At 31.6% G+C, this 17,695-nt stretch overlaps 2 protein-coding genes across 2 annotated transcripts; one reads left to right on the top strand and one right to left on the bottom strand.

Moving 5' to 3' along the window:
• The first annotated feature begins 1,712 nt into the window (after nucleotides 1-1,712).
• Nucleotides 1,713-5,392, top strand: LOC111916116 (peptidyl-prolyl cis-trans isomerase FKBP43). Its single transcript, XM_023911749.3, has 12 exons — nucleotides 1,713-1,842; nucleotides 2,047-2,120; nucleotides 2,693-2,925; nucleotides 3,010-3,149; nucleotides 3,237-3,495; nucleotides 3,640-3,822; nucleotides 3,928-4,038; nucleotides 4,152-4,277; nucleotides 4,363-4,585; nucleotides 4,675-4,801; nucleotides 4,954-5,002; nucleotides 5,100-5,392. Exons 1-12 carry the CDS (start codon nucleotides 1,830-1,832, stop codon nucleotides 5,179-5,181), a joined length of 1,620 nt encoding a protein of 539 aa, XP_023767517.1. The 5' UTR covers nucleotides 1,713-1,829; the 3' UTR covers nucleotides 5,182-5,392.
• Nucleotides 5,393-6,440: 1,048 nt separating this feature from the next.
• Nucleotides 6,441-10,520, bottom strand: LOC111916115 (ATP-dependent DNA helicase 2 subunit KU80). Its single transcript, XM_023911748.3, has 12 exons — nucleotides 10,364-10,520; nucleotides 9,527-9,619; nucleotides 9,375-9,426; nucleotides 9,145-9,276; nucleotides 8,636-9,039; nucleotides 8,240-8,526; nucleotides 7,963-8,158; nucleotides 7,679-7,885; nucleotides 7,428-7,595; nucleotides 7,038-7,358; nucleotides 6,822-6,952; nucleotides 6,441-6,719 (listed from the first exon to the last, which is right to left on the bottom strand). The coding sequence occupies exons 1-12, from the start codon at nucleotides 10,376-10,378 to the stop codon at nucleotides 6,668-6,670; spliced, it is 2,058 nt and encodes a 685-aa protein (XP_023767516.1). The 5' UTR covers nucleotides 10,379-10,520; the 3' UTR covers nucleotides 6,441-6,667.
• Between the last annotated feature and the right edge of the window lie 7,175 nt (nucleotides 10,521-17,695).

Below are 17,695 nucleotides of genomic sequence, written 5' to 3'. Positions count from 1 at the left end.
ATCGAATTTAAGACTTTGCATGGCTAGAACAGTCCCAATGCAACAAACTTAAACTTCCAATACATTCTAAGCTACTTTGCTTATGCATGAGCCATATGAATTGATCAAGCAATCATTTTTATGAATCTACAAGTCCTATAATGCATGAAAGGACAGGTACAAGCCCTCGGAGTGCTCCAAACTCATAAATGTCCAATATTCGGGACAAAAGTTCATAAAAATTCAACCATGTAGATATAATGGAAAAATTATCAAGGTATAAACTTTATACCTGAAAATAAGGCACAAAGAGGAAAGGTTTATGGATCTACAAGCTTTCTAGCACCCACTCCTTCTTCTATAGATACACCAAAAACACTCAATAAGCTTGTAAAACTCACACAAGAAACTCAAACTCGAAACTATGGTTTAAGGAAGGTATGGTGGCTGATAAGGATGATCAAATGGGGACATAATGTTGTTTAAATAAGGAGAAACCCTTAATATTAGGGGTTAGAGTTTGGGCTAGTACTCCCGGCATACCACACGTACGCCCAACGTACAAGCTGATCATTCGCGATTCCATGCTGCATGAGTACACCGCGCATACTCTTAATTACGCCCTACGTACGACCACAATCTCAAGCCTTTTTCCTCAACGGACCAATTGTGCAACTTTTGATAAAGATACAAGAAATAATAAAAATACCTGATATTTGGATGTTACAAAACCAATGGGGTCCTTTGTAGTCGAGAGATTGATGTGTAAAAGAAGTTCATAATTATGAATGGATACTCTTGGAATGATTTGAAATAACAACATAAGGTGTTGTTTGATTCCTAGATTGATAAATGGATTTATTGATCATAAGGGTATTTTGGGAAATCTGTTGATAAATACATAATGATTAACATCTAAGAAGATGAATGACATTCATGAACATGAATTAACACTCTCGATATGTTATTGGAACATTAAAATGAAGGAATGCTAGTGAAGTTCTAAATCTAGTGGTTGTATTGACCCAAGGGTAATTTGGGAACATGAAATGGAATTGAGGATTCCATAGTTACATTAGGTACCTACAATGATATTGGTTGTGGTTTTATATACTTGAAAACACCCAATGATGTATTAAATGATTTGAGAATGATTCATACTGGATAAAAAGCGTTCCTAATCAACTTGAGCTCTCAACTCTTTGATTTGAATGATTGTAAGCATTATGAACTAGTTAATATACTTATTTCCAAACTAAAGTACTTAAATTTTAAATCTTAAGATAAGACATACATACCCCACAACCCTATACCAATGTGACCACCACCTTACATCATCAAACACTTATGAGATATAGTGTTCCCGAACACCTCCAAACTTCATTATAAAGAGATAACACGAGATAGAAAAATAAGAAATAAGCTTGGTGCCCGTCCACTTGATCTGCTTCCGTTGGACCTGTTTTATTTGGAACGTGGTGTGTCCGAGGGGTGTCCGAGCTCCACGTTGCCACCGGACCGCTTTGGGGACATATGCCGGATAACATACGGATTGTCTTTCAATACAATCTTTTGGAAAGGGTAAAAAAACGTACAATTACTTTAGTAGAACCTTTTAATTGGAGTGTCGTTTAAATTCTCCCGCGCATAAGTAAAATACGTCGCGTGCATATAATCTTAACCGTCCACGTCGGCAATTGGTGGTCCACACAACAAATCGTAATTCCTGCCATTTTCCGACTTTATAACCTTTTTATTTAAACCCTAGTAACGCCAAAGGGTTTTAACAGAAGGAACAGAAACAGGGGTTCTTTTCAAAACCCTAGCAATTCGATTCCCAAATTCTTATCATGGCTTTCTGGGGTCAGTCTTGATTAAACTATCTTAAATTGTTGGAAGTTCATATCAAATTTCATTGTAGTTAGGTTATTTTGCTCGTATTCCGATCGTATAAATTCCGACTGCATCATATGTTTTATCATGTGTATCACGGATTTGCGTTTAACGAACACAATTTCTCCTTAATATATTGTTTTTACGATTAATGTTTCGATTATAATACGTTAGGAATCGAAGTGAAACCTGGAAAGCCGTATACGCATTCATCCAAAGAGGGTAGAGGACGACTGCGAATATCTCAGGTAGATGCTTTATCTTCCACTGAATTGTTATTGGGCGATTTTTTTCTCTATGACGATGATTTTTTGGGTTATGAAATAATAACAATAACGAACAAAACAATGTTTGACGATTTTGTAGAACTTAAGGGTATGATCATCCACATATTCATTTTTAAAACTTCTAGGTTGACGAGAGTGGGGCCAGGAAATCTCTGTTCTATATGAATTGATATGTATTAGTATTACTAATGTCATCTGCTTTTGGTTGTCATCTAATCTCTGTAAAACTTCTTCCAACAAAAATAGTGAACCAAGGGTTAGTATGTTCACTGATTTAATTGGAAAAATGAAATGAAGAGTGTTGATCATATCATCTGAGGCTAACAGCGATAAAATATATTCTAAATGTGATATGATAAGATTATCTAGGTTATGAAGCAAGAACAATAGGATTTGAATTTGTCACAGGTTAGATAGACTCTCCAAATCTTAAGATATTTGGAGATCAATTTCAAAGCAGGCATCACATTGCTGAATGGTGTTTAATCTATGAAATTCTCCATGTGATTCTACTTCTTTTGTTTGCATTTTAGGCGACATTGGCTACTGGATCTGCAACAAAAAAGAGTCTGGTCCAATGCAATGTAGGAGATAAAAGTCCTGTTCTTTTATGTGCACTCCTTCCTGATAAGACTGAGTCATTGCAATTGGATTTGGAATTTGATGAGGCTGAAGATGTAATATTTTCTGTTATTGGTCCACGAGGCGTATATCTCACTGGATACTATGTTGGCCACAGCCGACAATCAATTTTGCAAGATGATTCGTATCCTTTGTTCATTGAATTTTTTTCTTCACCCCTTTTAGAAAGATGAGGTAATGTTGTTTTTCCTTTACTATGATGGCAAAGAGAATCATATGGAGAGGACATTGCAAATTCTGAGACACAGGAATCTGATCATTATAGTGATGAGGATGAATATGAGGACAGTTTTATCAATGATGATGAACCTGAAGCTCTTACACCTTCTCCTATCTCAAGTGACAGAGGTTTTATAAATTCATACATTTGTTACTTCAAGAAAATGATTCATGAAGTTCTTTCTCATTCGAATGAATTTGATTTTCAATGAGCAGATGACGATGATGATGATGATGATGATGATGATGATGGAGAATATTTGGAGAAGAAGAAAAGAGATGTGAAGGGCGGGCGTAGAAGACTCAAAAAGAAGTGTCAGTTTTTTGAATCTGATGATGAAATGGTGTTTGTTGAGATTGATGATAAAAACGCTTCTCCAGTTGCATCCATACAAAATATCAATAAATCAGAAGATTCAGGAAAGAAAATCAAGAAAGAAACAACAGACAAAGAGACAAAAAACAATGATGATGAGTACGTGGATTCTCAGGTTCTTGATTCAAAGGATGATGTTAATGTACACTTAGTAAATAGCAAACCAGAAGGCTGAGCAATTAACTAGTTTTCTCCAAAAAAAGTTGATCTTATTTATCTCTTAATAACAATATATTGCAACAGGAAAGGGGCTGAAGTGATGCCTGAAAGTAAATCAAAACCTAAAAAGAAAAAACGAGGGTCCTCTAACGAGAAGAAGGATACTGTTGATGAGAGCAATGGTCTTAAAGTGGAAAAAATCAAGCAGAATGAGGAAAATCCCAACAATGTTGATGACAAATCTGTTGTTGAGGTTGTTGCTAATGAGTGAGTATTCCTGCATTGTTCTCTACTTAATCTTGTTTTTGTCTTTTATTTAATCTTGTTTTTTTTTTTAACTTTGTAAAATGATATTTTTCATGTAATGAACAGCGGATCTGCAAATGAAGTGAAAACAAAGAAGAAAAAGAGCAAGAAGGGGAATGCTGTTAAAGATGATGATGATGTGTTGGTTGCTAAAGATGATGAGAAGCCTAGTAATATGTAAGTTTGAGCTTATTATTATAGTAGAGGGGATTTTTTGTTTTTCAAACACATGTATGTCTTGACCTCAAAAGGGTACCAAAAAGTGAATGAATTTGTTTTTTATAAATCAGGGGTGTTGGGGAAGTTATGGGTGAAGAGAATGTGAAACCAAAGAAAAAGAGAAAAGCACGTGGCAATTCAGTTGAGGTGTTGGGTGCAGAAAATAAACAGGAGGATGATCTACAACCAATAGACAAGTATGCTTTTGTGTTTCAGCATTGGTAATGCAAAATGATTTGAAATTCTAGTTTGTATAACACAAGAACAATGAATGAAATGCAGGAACTCTGGAATTGATTCTAAGCAGTTAGATAACGGAAACCAGTCAGAGGAGAAGAAAGTTAAAAAAAAAAGGCGAAAAACAACTGAGGTTGAGGTTGAGGAAAACAGAAATATGGAGGTTGAAAAAGAAAATAAAAAAAAGACACTGTCTAATGGACTTGTTATTGAAGAGCTTGTGACAAGCAACAAGCCTAAAGGAAAAGTAGCAGCTCCTGGGAAAAAGGCAAGTCTTTTCAATCAGTTTTTAGTTGCTCATATTAATTATATAAATACAAAAATATTGAAGAATATGTTATGGTGCATTACATACAGGTGAAGGTAGAATATGTGGTGAAGTTAAAGGAGAATGGACATGTTGTTGATTCAAATGGGGAATCCCCTTATAAATTTCGACTAGGTGATAAACAAGTTATAGAGGGGCTCAATGTAGGTTTAGATGGTATGTATAATCTATTATGACTTTTACAAAAAAATAATAATAATAATAATAATAATAAAATAACTTTAGATTAAAAAATATACTAGTATATTACTATTATTAGTTGATGATGTTACAGCTTACATTACATGTGGTGGTGTTTTGCATTTCAGGTATGAGAGTTGGGGATAAAAGGAGACTTACCATTCCACCATCAATGAGGTATGCAAAATTTTATTTTATTGAATAATAAATACCAAACTCTGTTTCTTGCATGAATAAAAGCATCATTTAGTATGGGTATGTTGTTGTTGTGCAGGTTGGGGTATATAGGAACGGGTGAGAATGTTCCTCCAAATTCATGGCTGGTATATGATGTGGAATTGTGTAGTGTCCACTGATACCTTACATTACTCATTACACCACACCATTCTTGTTGAATTTTCCAATACACAGAGAGTTTTTGTTCTTGTTAGGGTTATCGGTCTCTTATTGTAAGAAAATCAAAGTGTTGAGAAACATTACATTTTTGTATTTGCACGGAGGGGGGACATTTTGTTACTTAAATGCCCAATTTTGGCCATATTTTTAATTACAAACATCTTTCTTCAATGAGTTTTCTCTGTTTCTTTCTTCCTTTAAATCCAAAACATGTATATCTAAACCGAAAAGGCTAAAATTTAACTTCACATTTTAGTATTTGTACATTCTGTTTATCAACTCTTCTTGCTTTATAGCTTGAGCTTCACAAGAAAGCAAAATATTTTGTGCTGTGTTGTTACATTTTGTTTCGGGTTTTTATAATAGAGATATTAATGAGGGTCAAGTTTTACCCTAATATCATTTTTCACTTTTTACACCAAAAAATTTCAACTATATTATACCCTTTGTATTTGTTAGTTTTTTACAATTTTGTCTTAACTTTAAATTGTCTTATTAACAAATTTAACAAATGTAAGATTTTGAATTAATTTTAAAGAACTGCTACATTTTAAAATATAACTACACAACTAAATTAACTCTATCAACAAAATCGAACTTGAAACAACTAAAATAAACTTTAAACTCAAACTTGAAGAACCGCAAAAGACATGATACTTTATTATCAAATTTGGTGGTAATGATTAATGAATACACCAAATTTATATTATACTGTTCATCAACACCAAATCTCATGTAGAAAATGGTGTTGGGTTGGAGTGGTTTTGCATTATTTTTTACATAAAAAAGTGAGATGATGTTTGATTGGAGATGCCAAAAAGAGTTAAGGAGTGGTTTTCAATTTAAAACCCAATTGAAGTGGACATTGAGATCTATATTTAAAAATTAATTATATACATAGTTACAGCAAATTGGGAGGTCAACAATAAGATAAATGTTTTGAGGAAGATTTCATAATTTGTAAATGTATGCTATGACTATATTCTAGTCTAATAGATCACGCCTGCTCTGAAAACTCAATTAACTTTAAAGTCCAATTAACGGCTGTATTGGTATTATTTGTATATACTGAAATGGCTAAACTCTACTTTAATTACCCTTCGAACTACTGGAATGTTCTTTTTATTTCCAATTAATCTATTGATTTTGATCACAGAATCAATTTATTTTTAACAATAACCACATCCTCTGCTTTTTTTATGTTATTTCATGAGTCCTATATCCTAAAAATGTGAATACTATATGTAAGACTGTAACAATATATCCATCCTAGCACCTTTCATTTTTAATAGGTGCCTTAAAGGCACTATGATTAAAAATTAAAAACACACAACTTTTTCTACCATAAATACATATGCCCAAAATCCACAAAGCTTCATTACAGACGTTAAACCTTCTACTTCCAAAGTTGACGCATCTTCAAAAACATAAAACTTACACCATCATTCAAGTCTCTGCTTTCACAAACAAGCTTCTAGCATCTTTTTCTGCAATGTCACTGCTCAAATCGCCAAAAAAAAAATTACATGAGTTAGAGATTGATAAGCATTACTCAATCACACAGATAGAAAAAAACAAAAATTAAATTAAAAATGAATACCTGTCTTCAGCCTCTGTTTTGGTAATAAACGTAACATCTTTTGAAGCAAGAAACTCACAGAAACTTTTTAAATCTTTCTCTTCGCAGAATCTATAAAGATGTTGCAGAAAATTGTTGAATTGCTTCGGTTCCTGTACAGCATATTTAGTAAAACAATATTGTGATTAACTAAATAAAAACTTACTTTTTTTTCAAATTTTAGAAAAAAAAAATTACTTGCTCAATGACACATCCCTTTCTGAGAGCAACCAAACATTCTAAAGCCTTTGGATAATTATCCCCTTCATACGAATTCTCCACCAAATCCAATACTTTATTTTTCATGCCAAATATCGCTTTACTAACCCACTCAGGGCTATCTCTACGCGAAATCATAGCTTCAAAATCTTGTACAGCTGTCAACTCCCCAATTGTCTCCACCTTCACTGCTGACGTGGACCCTACTATGTCCATTGACTTGTCTTCGATCCTACCAACTTGCCCTTCAAAAGATCCAGACTTTTGATCCCTCAGTAAGCGCCTAGCCGATTTCTTCAGCTGAAAATAGATTCCTAAATGTTAATTTCCAGACAAAGAAATTATAACACTAAAGATGAAATAAATAACCTTGGGATTTTCTTTGATTTCAAAATTTCTACAAAACTCATCAATTACAAGCTTGTTCTGTGATACTACTTCATGATCAGGTTCTGTTATTCTTTTCAGAGTTGAATCAAGTGGTGGCACTGCTGCATCTGGATTCTTTGATTTCAGTTCAAGATGGTGGTAGAAACGCTGCACAAATAGCAAAGAAAAGTCAATGGAATTATCAAAACACTACATAAACCAAGGGCATTTTTGACTTTTCGCAACTCTACCTCCAAAACAGGATTCGGAGTGAACTCCGGGCGTAAAGCTTCCTCCTTGCCAGCTGGCGCTAAATCCATCATCATCACCAACTTATCTGCAGCTTCTTGCTGTTCTTTATTTGGCTGAAGTGATATTGGAAGGTTGCTGAAAGAAGGAAACTCAAACTCCCTTACATCTTCAGCAAAAGGAAGGACATTGAAGTAAAAAGAATCCGGCTGTCATTCAACAACAAAAAAGTCAAAAAAGACGAAAATACCCTTTGGTTAAAAAATTACAATTGAGGACTACTCACGATATTATCTTTGTCGGATACATTAGGAGTTAAAACTCCTATAACAACATTTGCTTGCCCTTGTCTCCACACACATCTCAAAATTCCAACTTTGTTCATTTCCTTCATTGCCCTTGCTAATGCAGAAACAGCAAGAATTGCCTTTTTGTTGCCAGGGTCAGCGATGATAATGTTGACATCTTTCATGTAGTAGTGTCTTTATAAAAATTGAAAATAAAAAGTCACGTATGTTTATAAATTATAACATAAATTATTATAAAGAAAAGAAGTTATATACCTCATAACATTTGAAGCATTTGTGAACCCTAAAAGCTTCACGCCCTTTTCTGGTTTGAATTTGGCTGCTTCAAATTCAGCAGATGAGATAGGAATGACTTGTGGGCCATATCTGTAGCCTTTTATTCTTTGTTCTGGAGGGACAACTTTACTAGGATCTTGAACACTTTTATACTCGTAATCTAATTTGATTTCATGAGTGGCAAATTTATCTGTTGAAGGGGCTTTATCGGAATATTTTTTGAGAGTTGGGAATTTTTCTTCAGATGTTTTCTTGTATACCCAAACCTAATCATAACAAGATTATCAAGTAAAAGAATAAACCAAATTCTTTTTCTTTAATTTGCCCTAGAAAAAAGCAAATAAAAGTGAGCAGAAAAAAAGTTAATGAAATCACCTTGATTTTACATGTAGGGCTTAACTCAAGATCACCCCTGAATGTGGTTACAGGAGCTAAGTTACGTGTTCTCAATGCACCTAATAATGAAGTTGAACTTTCAACATGAACTGCTTTTGCTTTTGTCTTTTTTGAAAATATACTCAACAGCATATCGTTTTCTTCAATCATGGTATTATGTGGGACCCGGTTTTGATCTCCTCTATATATGATACAATCAATTTTCATCCCATGTGCAGCCATCTGTTCAGCAATGGTGTAGACTTGATCTTCTTTTGTACCTTCATATGGATCTTTGATAGGGTACATGGCATTAGTTATGAGACATATACGTTTTTTACCCTTGATTGTATCTTGGTATTTTTTAATTAGCATATCCATTCCAACAACAATCGCATCCATAACTATTGTAAGAGGTCAAGGTACCAAATGGGAAAATTTTAAAAAACCGATAAATATAATGTAGATATTAAATGATTATAAATAATGTAAAGATAAATGTAGGATACAATCTCCAGGAAGTGTTCCTTGAGGAAGTTGTTGTGTAACATCAACAAGATCTCCATCAACCACTTTGATTGGCTGTAAAACTGTGACATGTTCATATCCACCTACTTCTTTCATCAAATCATTGTCGGTATCTGTATGTTTAAAGTGGTATTTTAAATATTTTAAATAAGGTAATGGACAAGAAAATTATAAAAGTAGACACCTTTTTGGTCAAGTAAAATGATATTACCTTTTGTTCCAAATACAACAACTCCTACTTCATCATATTTGTTGAAAACCAGCTGCAAGGAATAAAAGGATAGAAGATTGGATGATTAAAACAAGTTAAATGATGTAAAACCAATGGGATTAACCCTTATAACAAAACAAGAAAAGAATTACCTTTTTTTGTATTAGCAAAGAACAAACTTTTTGAATCTCTGGTAAGACACTGTGCATTGATGGACCAACATCAATCAATAAGATCAATGCTTCCTGTATATATTCAACAACAGTTAAAACTGTAAACAACAACCAGTAATTGATCCATAAATAATCAAACATATTAAAAAAGTTATGAAAAAAAAACATTTAATGGGTGTGGTTAAACCAACTAATGTATGCAATCAACAAACATAAACAAATAACAGTTGTTTTGAGTATCAGCAATTGGGATATTTCTTTCCCTAAACAAGCATTAACATGGTCAGAAGTTATGAAACTCAGGCTATAAATAGCTTAACAGCAAAATACTAGTTGAACAGGTGGCCTTCTGAGATTTTAGCAAGTATGATGATGACTATGCAGTCTGCTCGACTGAAACCAGTTGAACTCAATGATGAAGTGCTTAGTATTACAATTGACATGATAATGCCTCTTTTGCCCTAGCAAACATTTACTTAGTAATTACATAGAATACAGGCGGATTTCAGCGTTTTAGCAGAGATTACGAAGAGCAGCGTCAACTCGTTCATGAGTTCACTTCTCAACAAACAATTTAAAAACAATCAAAAATCAAAAGCAACAAAACTAACTTTGATTTTTCTTTGCCCTAAGTAGACACCAAACAGTGATTCCATGGAAAGAAAGATGAACTATAACTATGTGGAGTTTCCTTATATTTGAAATGATCATGATCGAAACCATATAATGTTCAAGTTAGAAAGCTCAGCAACAAAACATTAAACGACTGCAGGTGTAAATACTGTAAAATAAACAGAAAAGGTAATGAAGATTCACCTTGTTTCGAGCCATTTTCTCTGGACAGAAAATACGAAGACGGAGGTTTGAATCGTACCAGAGAAGCCAGAAGATGTTCCTCCCCTTTCCCTTCCCGCCCCCCAAACTTTACGGACCTATAAATGAAGGCCCAATGACGTACTCCAAGTCCAAGACGAGTTCAAGCGGATCAATGTTTCATTAAATTCTTTTTTTGTCTTTTTAATATCATAATATAACTAGATTATGACCCGCGTAAAACATGGAAAACATATAAAAATTTATATATAAAGGTATAAAAAATTTGGCACTATAAAAAAAATAAAGTAACAGAAACAGATTTAATATTATTGGTAACATTGAAATGTCTGGAAAAAAAAAACAATGAAACATTTGAATATCTATAATCGTTGAAGGATCTCTTTGTAGACATAACTTTTTGTTTTATTAGTTGGACGACCCTCGTCATATATGAGTACTTTCAATCATTTTTCACTTGTGACACGAGAAACAAAAAACATATAACTGACAATGAGTGAAGACGCGCCTACGCAAATATAATCCAACATTTGATAATTATTGTCATTGACTTTTGTTAATGGCCATAACAAAATAAACAACTATGGGGAATTGCCTCCACTAAAAACAGAATGAAATTCTTTTATTAGACGGAGTTAACTTCATGCAAGGTATATAAGTAGTCTCGTTGAAAAATCTAACATATATGATTCAGGCTTCAATGACATGTCTTCCAATCCTAATAATATGTAACCTAGTACCATTGCATAGTCATTTGGTTTGTTCGGTATTACGAAGTAACATGACTGGAACACCTATTTTTTGTGTAAGTTTATGGTTGGAAATTATAGACACCTTAAAACCATTCAACACAACTAAAGAGTAGATTGATTCCTCAAAAAAATCTGGTAACTCTATCTCACATAAAGAGTTTAAACTCATATATGTTTTCCCTTCATCTTTCATCAATCCTAAAATGTAGTCATTGGTAGCATCGAATTCTTCATTTGTAGGTACCAAAATAGCTTTATCTCGAAAATATGATGGATCATCAATATGGTTTTTAAATTATGGATAAATGGTGGATACAACTGAATGAATATGGTCACCTGTAGAGCGAACAACAACGTTTTCTGGAAATTCAACTTCAACTTCACCATCATTAGGGCCACCAATGTTACCTTCACTAATTTTAAGAATCCACTCATCAAATGCTTTTTTCTGATCCAAATCATTAGTTAGATAACCAAACTAAAGCCTCATGTTTACGGTTAAACGTAAAACTGTACATTCATGTCATAATTCAACAGGGGAAGCTAAACAATTTACTATATACCTAAATAATCAAATGCATATCAACTCGATAACATTAATTGAAAATGTTCAAGGTTTAATGTTGGAAGTTTGATGTACAATTTAGGAATTGATTTTAGATTTATTACAGTTCAAAGTTCATTGTCTGTTTTGGATGATTACTCAAATTACATTGATAATCTCAGTGGGGTCACTAATATGGTTGATGGTTTGATCTTGGTGGATGTGATGTGTTCTTCTCAATCATGAAATCAATGTGGATAGTCCGCAGACAATGTGCCGAGTAACACCTAAGTGAAGCATTTTAACACATTTAGAACAACATAAATCCATTAACTTGCATGTGATAGTTGGGTAGGGCCAATCAACTATTACAGAAAGACCTTATTACAGTAACTTAAGAACATTAGGTTATGAATATGCAACATTGATTTGTATATTGATCACATTCTTTATGGTAAAAAAAATCTTTCAAATGTTTCTTGGTAATGATCATTAGAAAGTACAAAACATGTCAATTAACATTTTAGCTTTATTACATCTCGAAGTTATTTCATATTCATATGCTATTTTGAGAGCATCTAAATGGTGTGTAAGCTACTAAAATGAATAAAGATTTTGAATAAATTGAGTTAGTCAAAACTGGGTTTTTCTTTTTCTGGTTCGGGTTGTCATATCAGGATTTTATCCTTTTCCAAAAAGATTTCTCCATATATGTTCATCAAGGTAGGCATTCAAGGAATCTACCTGCAGTTAAAGAATTCCAAAAAAAGTTATTTTTTAAAAGTACGATGTTATTAATGATTTTTTTTTGCAAAGTTTAACGTTATTAAAGAAATTCGCTTCCAAAACATTGTCCTACAAATGAGCTTCAATGTTGGAAAACATGAAACGTTTCAATATCATCTAAAAATATTTCAAAATAATATTTTTTTAAAGTATAATGCCGTTAATAAACTCTTTTTTTTTTTTTTGCAAATTTCAATACTAAAAACAAATTTTCCCTAGAAAATTGTCATATTAATGACCTACTAATTAACATTTAAATTTATATATTATATAAATGGTTCACTTGTGAACAAAAATACATAAATTGTCCATATTTGAAATATTTTTTTACATAAATGGTCTATATGTGAAAGAAAATGAAAATTTACTTTCCATTAACAAAATGTTTTCAAAAAATCCTATTAATGAGCTCTAATGTACATAAAAATAAAACTTTTTTAGATTAGCCAAAAAGAATATGAAAAAGTCATTTTCTGAAACTACGATGCTATTAATGAACTTTTTTGCAAAGTTTAATGCTATTAATGAATATTTTGTTTTCTAGAAGACAATCCTTTAAATGATCTTCAATATACAAAAAATGTAATTTTCCATATTAACTAAAAATAATTCAAAAAATTCATTTTTTTTAAGAGTACGATGCTATATATGAACTTTGTTTTTTTCAAAGTTCAATAGTAAAAGCAATTTTTTCCAGAAAAGGTCTTAATATAAGGTTAAAAGAGCATATTGTAAATTACTTATCGATCTATATGAGCAAGAATTAAACATTTCCATCAATACCCAAAAAGGCATATAAAACATGCCTCATTTTGTAATTAATTCCAACGCCCCACAATGTGAAATCCTCTCAGTGGCAGAATTCCATAACTCAAACCACAATGGATAATCAAATATGAAGAGAAGCTGCAATAAAAAAAATAATAATTGTCACCATCTTATACAAATATTATAGATTATTGGGGTGTTAGATAGCGTAATAACTTGTCAAAAAAATACCAATACTGTGTAGACATCACCTAAACAACATTTAACAAATATACAAAAAAATATATATAAAATAAACTGTGGTTATGATATCTCTTCTAGGGTACATATGATTATTGAAATTAATGCCAACAAAAATCTTCAATATTTAAGTGACTCTAAATACAACTACCCTCCAGTTTTAGGATCCTTGACTTCACCCCACTCCCAAGCAGAAACGGTCCCTCAAATACTTTAAAAAAACCTGAAAGATTAAAATATACACACAAAAAGATGAAAATGCTAAAATGAACTTTCAAATATAACAACAATATTTTATAGACAATACTACAAACAAGCTAGAAACATGCAAATAGAGACTAGAGAACATCATAATTAGATTAACATCATACACTCATTTAGTCTTATCTTTCTTCTTCCCTTATAGGAGTTTATAAAACATTTTCTATTGTATGATGGATTTCTGAATTACTTTTTTGAGATGTGTGAGGTTGTAAAGAATGGAACAACAAAGAAATGGAATGGATAGGTAATCGTAAAAGCAAGATAATAGAATAAGTAATTCCATTCCAGAAACATATTTGTGAGGCATGGAATGGAATAATGAAAATTTGATACGATTTTTATGTTATATATTGCAATTTAAATTATAAAGATAATCTTTCGCATATCCGTGTTTAGTTATTATTATATAATTAAAAATGGTTTATATTGCAACTTTTATACTAATATCTTCTCTTATTGCTGAGAAAACCTTGATACTTACAATGTTACCAACCCTATTTTCAAGAAGGTAGGGTGTACCGATTTATCATTGAGAAAGTAAACTCAATAAGAAGATTCAAACCGGTTAAACGAAAGAATAAGGTTGAGCAAGGGTCTTACTATGTTTCTCGGCATGCCTAGACAACACAAGTTAACCAAAAAAAAACCCTGCTAATTTACCAAAATTAATCAATCCCAAACATTTTCCAATAAGATTTATCGATGTAATCTGTTTACATGGTATACTAAAACTTTGTATTTTCTTTGCTATTGAGTCTAAAAGATGTTTTTTTATAATATTAAAAAAAGGATAAGTAATAACTTATTTCTGACTGCCCACTTTGTATTTTTAAAGATGTTTTTTTACAATAAATCAAAACACATATCATTACTGGGTTTTCCTAAGTTGTTGAATATGTGGATCACTCAATTGTATAAGGGTTTAAATTTCATCTCCAAATCCAATAAGGGATTGAATGGGTAAAGCACTATAGATATTGACTCGATTATATTTTCCATTCACGACCTGGTAAGCCATAAAAAATCATCGACTAAATGAATATACAAAAATGTAAAAATAAAAAAGAAAATCGATATATACAAATTCACTACCTAGTGGACATATCTTCCAAATTGAAACAATGGATGAGAGGTAGCGGTGTTGCTGTGTCCATCAGTTTGCTCTCCAAATATCTATAACTTAAAAAATAAAAATCAACAATACAAATCATAAGAACAAAAATCGAAGCAAATTCAGAAAATGTAACCATTATACATTTAAACTAAAATCGAAAGGTTTTATAGATTGGAACTTCATAGTTGAAACATAATAAAAGAAATATAATCTAAAACGTACCCAAAATGGATCTAAACTATGACTAAACTAAATTAGAATCTAAAGAAATTTATCTCTATATCATTCCTCATTCTTTAATGATGATCGAACACAAGACTAGTCTACACAGATCGAAACCAACATATATTTTATTTCTTCTTTCCCCATTTTCTTCCTCTCTACAAAACTTAGGTTAGATAAATTATGTCAAGTAAAAAGAGAGAGAGAGGGTAGGGGTACTGGTAATCAGGGATGAGACGGGGCATTTTTTTTTCATTTTATTGTGGTGAGATTTAATTATCATTAATAGAATTCCTAATTTAATTCATTTTATTTTTGGTGAGATTTAACTGTTATTAATAGAATTCCTAATTTAATTCATTTTATTTTTGGTGAGATTTAACTGTTATTAATAGAATTCCTAATTTAATTCATTTTATTTTTGGTGAGATTTAATTGTGATTAATAGACTTATAATTTAAATAAAACATAATATATGTTTTATAAAAATTTTGGACAAAAATAAAAGGGATGACAAAGATGATGTCAGCAAATAATCCAATGATGGAAAATATATGATTGAAATGCAATCAATGATCCTGATTTCTTCAAGTTAGAATTAAAGGTTCTCTTTTAATAATATTTAGAGATTATTTTAATATATTTTGGTTTTTTTTGCTTCTTCCATATAAAATTTCCTGAAAATACATTCTTAATAAATTAATGATAACATGACATCAATAGAATTGGAGCAGGCACTTCAAATATTTTGGGCTTGCGATATGCCAATAGCCCCGATTAGCACATCCCAAACATCCATTATATGCATTAAAATTTAAAATATTAAAGTTGTATAAAACTACATTGAAATTTGCGGGTATGGGTTTAGTCGTTTAAGAGGTGAAGCAACTAGGCCTGGCAATGGAGCGGGTTTTGACCCTGATCCGATCCAAACCCTTAACAATTATATGGGTTTGGAGCATAGTTTTTGATCTATTTACCCGTTAACGACCCGTACCCGCTAACCCTTTTATTAAAAGGGTCGGGTATGGATCAACACCGATCCGCTCCGTTTATAACCCGCCCCATATAAATTTTAGAAATATAAATTTATATTTTATATTGCCGAAAGTTTACATTAAATTCCAATTAGAAATCCAAAGATAAATGGCCAAAGACTAAATTATTTTTACATAGGAGTCAAGGACTCAACTTCTAGACTTCCAGTCTTCTACTATTCTCCCAAGATTCATGATTTCATTTCATTTATATTTCATCATGTAATCACCAATTTCATTTATAAATCAATAAGGTTATTTATCAACCGGAAGGAAGTTTCTATTCTCTATCAATGCAATCGACGGTCAAAAACCAATAGGAAGTAACTAAAATAATGATTTTAATTCCAATAGAAAGTCATCGAGTACATAATGTGTTTTCTAAATCAAAAGTTAGTTTTATTTAATAAATGTGATTTTATGATTTAAGTAAAATGTGTTTTATTATTCAAAAAACGTATGGGTTACGGGGCGGGTTTGGATATCTGCTGATTCGGTGGATAAGGGTATGAGTTTGATTATTCAAAACTCTGCGGGTTACGGAGCGGGTTTGAATCGGATTTTGAAATTTGTTAAAAGGGTTTGGATCAAGGTCGATTCGCTTCAAACCCGCCCCATTGCCAGGTCTAGAAGCAACAGTGGGATTGAAATTTAAATTCACTAAATTAGACTTCAATATATATATATATATATATATATATATATATATATATATATATATATATATATATATATATATATCTACCTCCTCTAATAAACAAAACCTATAATTGGCCACATGTCCCCTTTCTACAATGCATACTTGCCACGTGTCATGTATTCATTTAAATCCTATTTTCTAAATTTTCTAAATTTAAAAATTTAATAAACACAACAAATATTAAAAAAACCGTATAAATTGCATAAGTTTAGGAGAAAACCCGATTTTTTTTCATCTTTATCATTTTCTGATCATATAAACATCCAAATTCAAATTTCAAATAAAAAAATCCATGTTGTTTTGGAAACAATATCAATTTACGTTCAATTTCATTCACTGCATATCTTATCTTATTTTGACTGTTTTGAATATTTATATGAATCCCAAAAAATCAGGAATTCCAATTTACTCATATATTAACTCCGTTTATATTCTGCATTCTTGTCTTCAACATCCATTCTCATCTTCAGTATTACGATTTCTGCATCTGCATTCTGCACGTTGTTGACATAACAAATCTGGTGAGTTCATCATCATAACTGAAAATATAAAACCATTTTGTGAAAATATATTAAAACCAATGCAGCTATGTTTGCTATTTTTTTTTTAAATTAAATGATTATTCGCAATTTGTGTTTTCATATTATTTGATGTTCTTTGAAGTTTGATCTTCATGTTTTTGTTCGACATAAAATGTTCCCAGGGGTATTATAGTCTTTAACTTACTTTTTTGTTTTTAGTTTTCTTATATATGTTATTTGATTTTGAAAGTTTCAGCACTAAATACCACTCTTGTGTTGGACATTAAATCGTCCCAGGGGTATTTTAGTCTTTAATTTACTTTTTTGTTTTTAGTTTTATTATATATGCTATTTGATTTTGAAAGT

Source organism: Lactuca sativa, chromosome 4 (genome assembly GCF_002870075.4).
Source record: "Lactuca sativa cultivar Salinas chromosome 4, Lsat_Salinas_v11, whole genome shotgun sequence".
NCBI lineage: Eukaryota > Viridiplantae > Streptophyta > Magnoliopsida > Asterales > Asteraceae > Lactuca > Lactuca sativa.
Note: the sequence above shows the minus strand (reverse complement) of the source record. Positions and strands in the feature narration are given on the sequence as shown.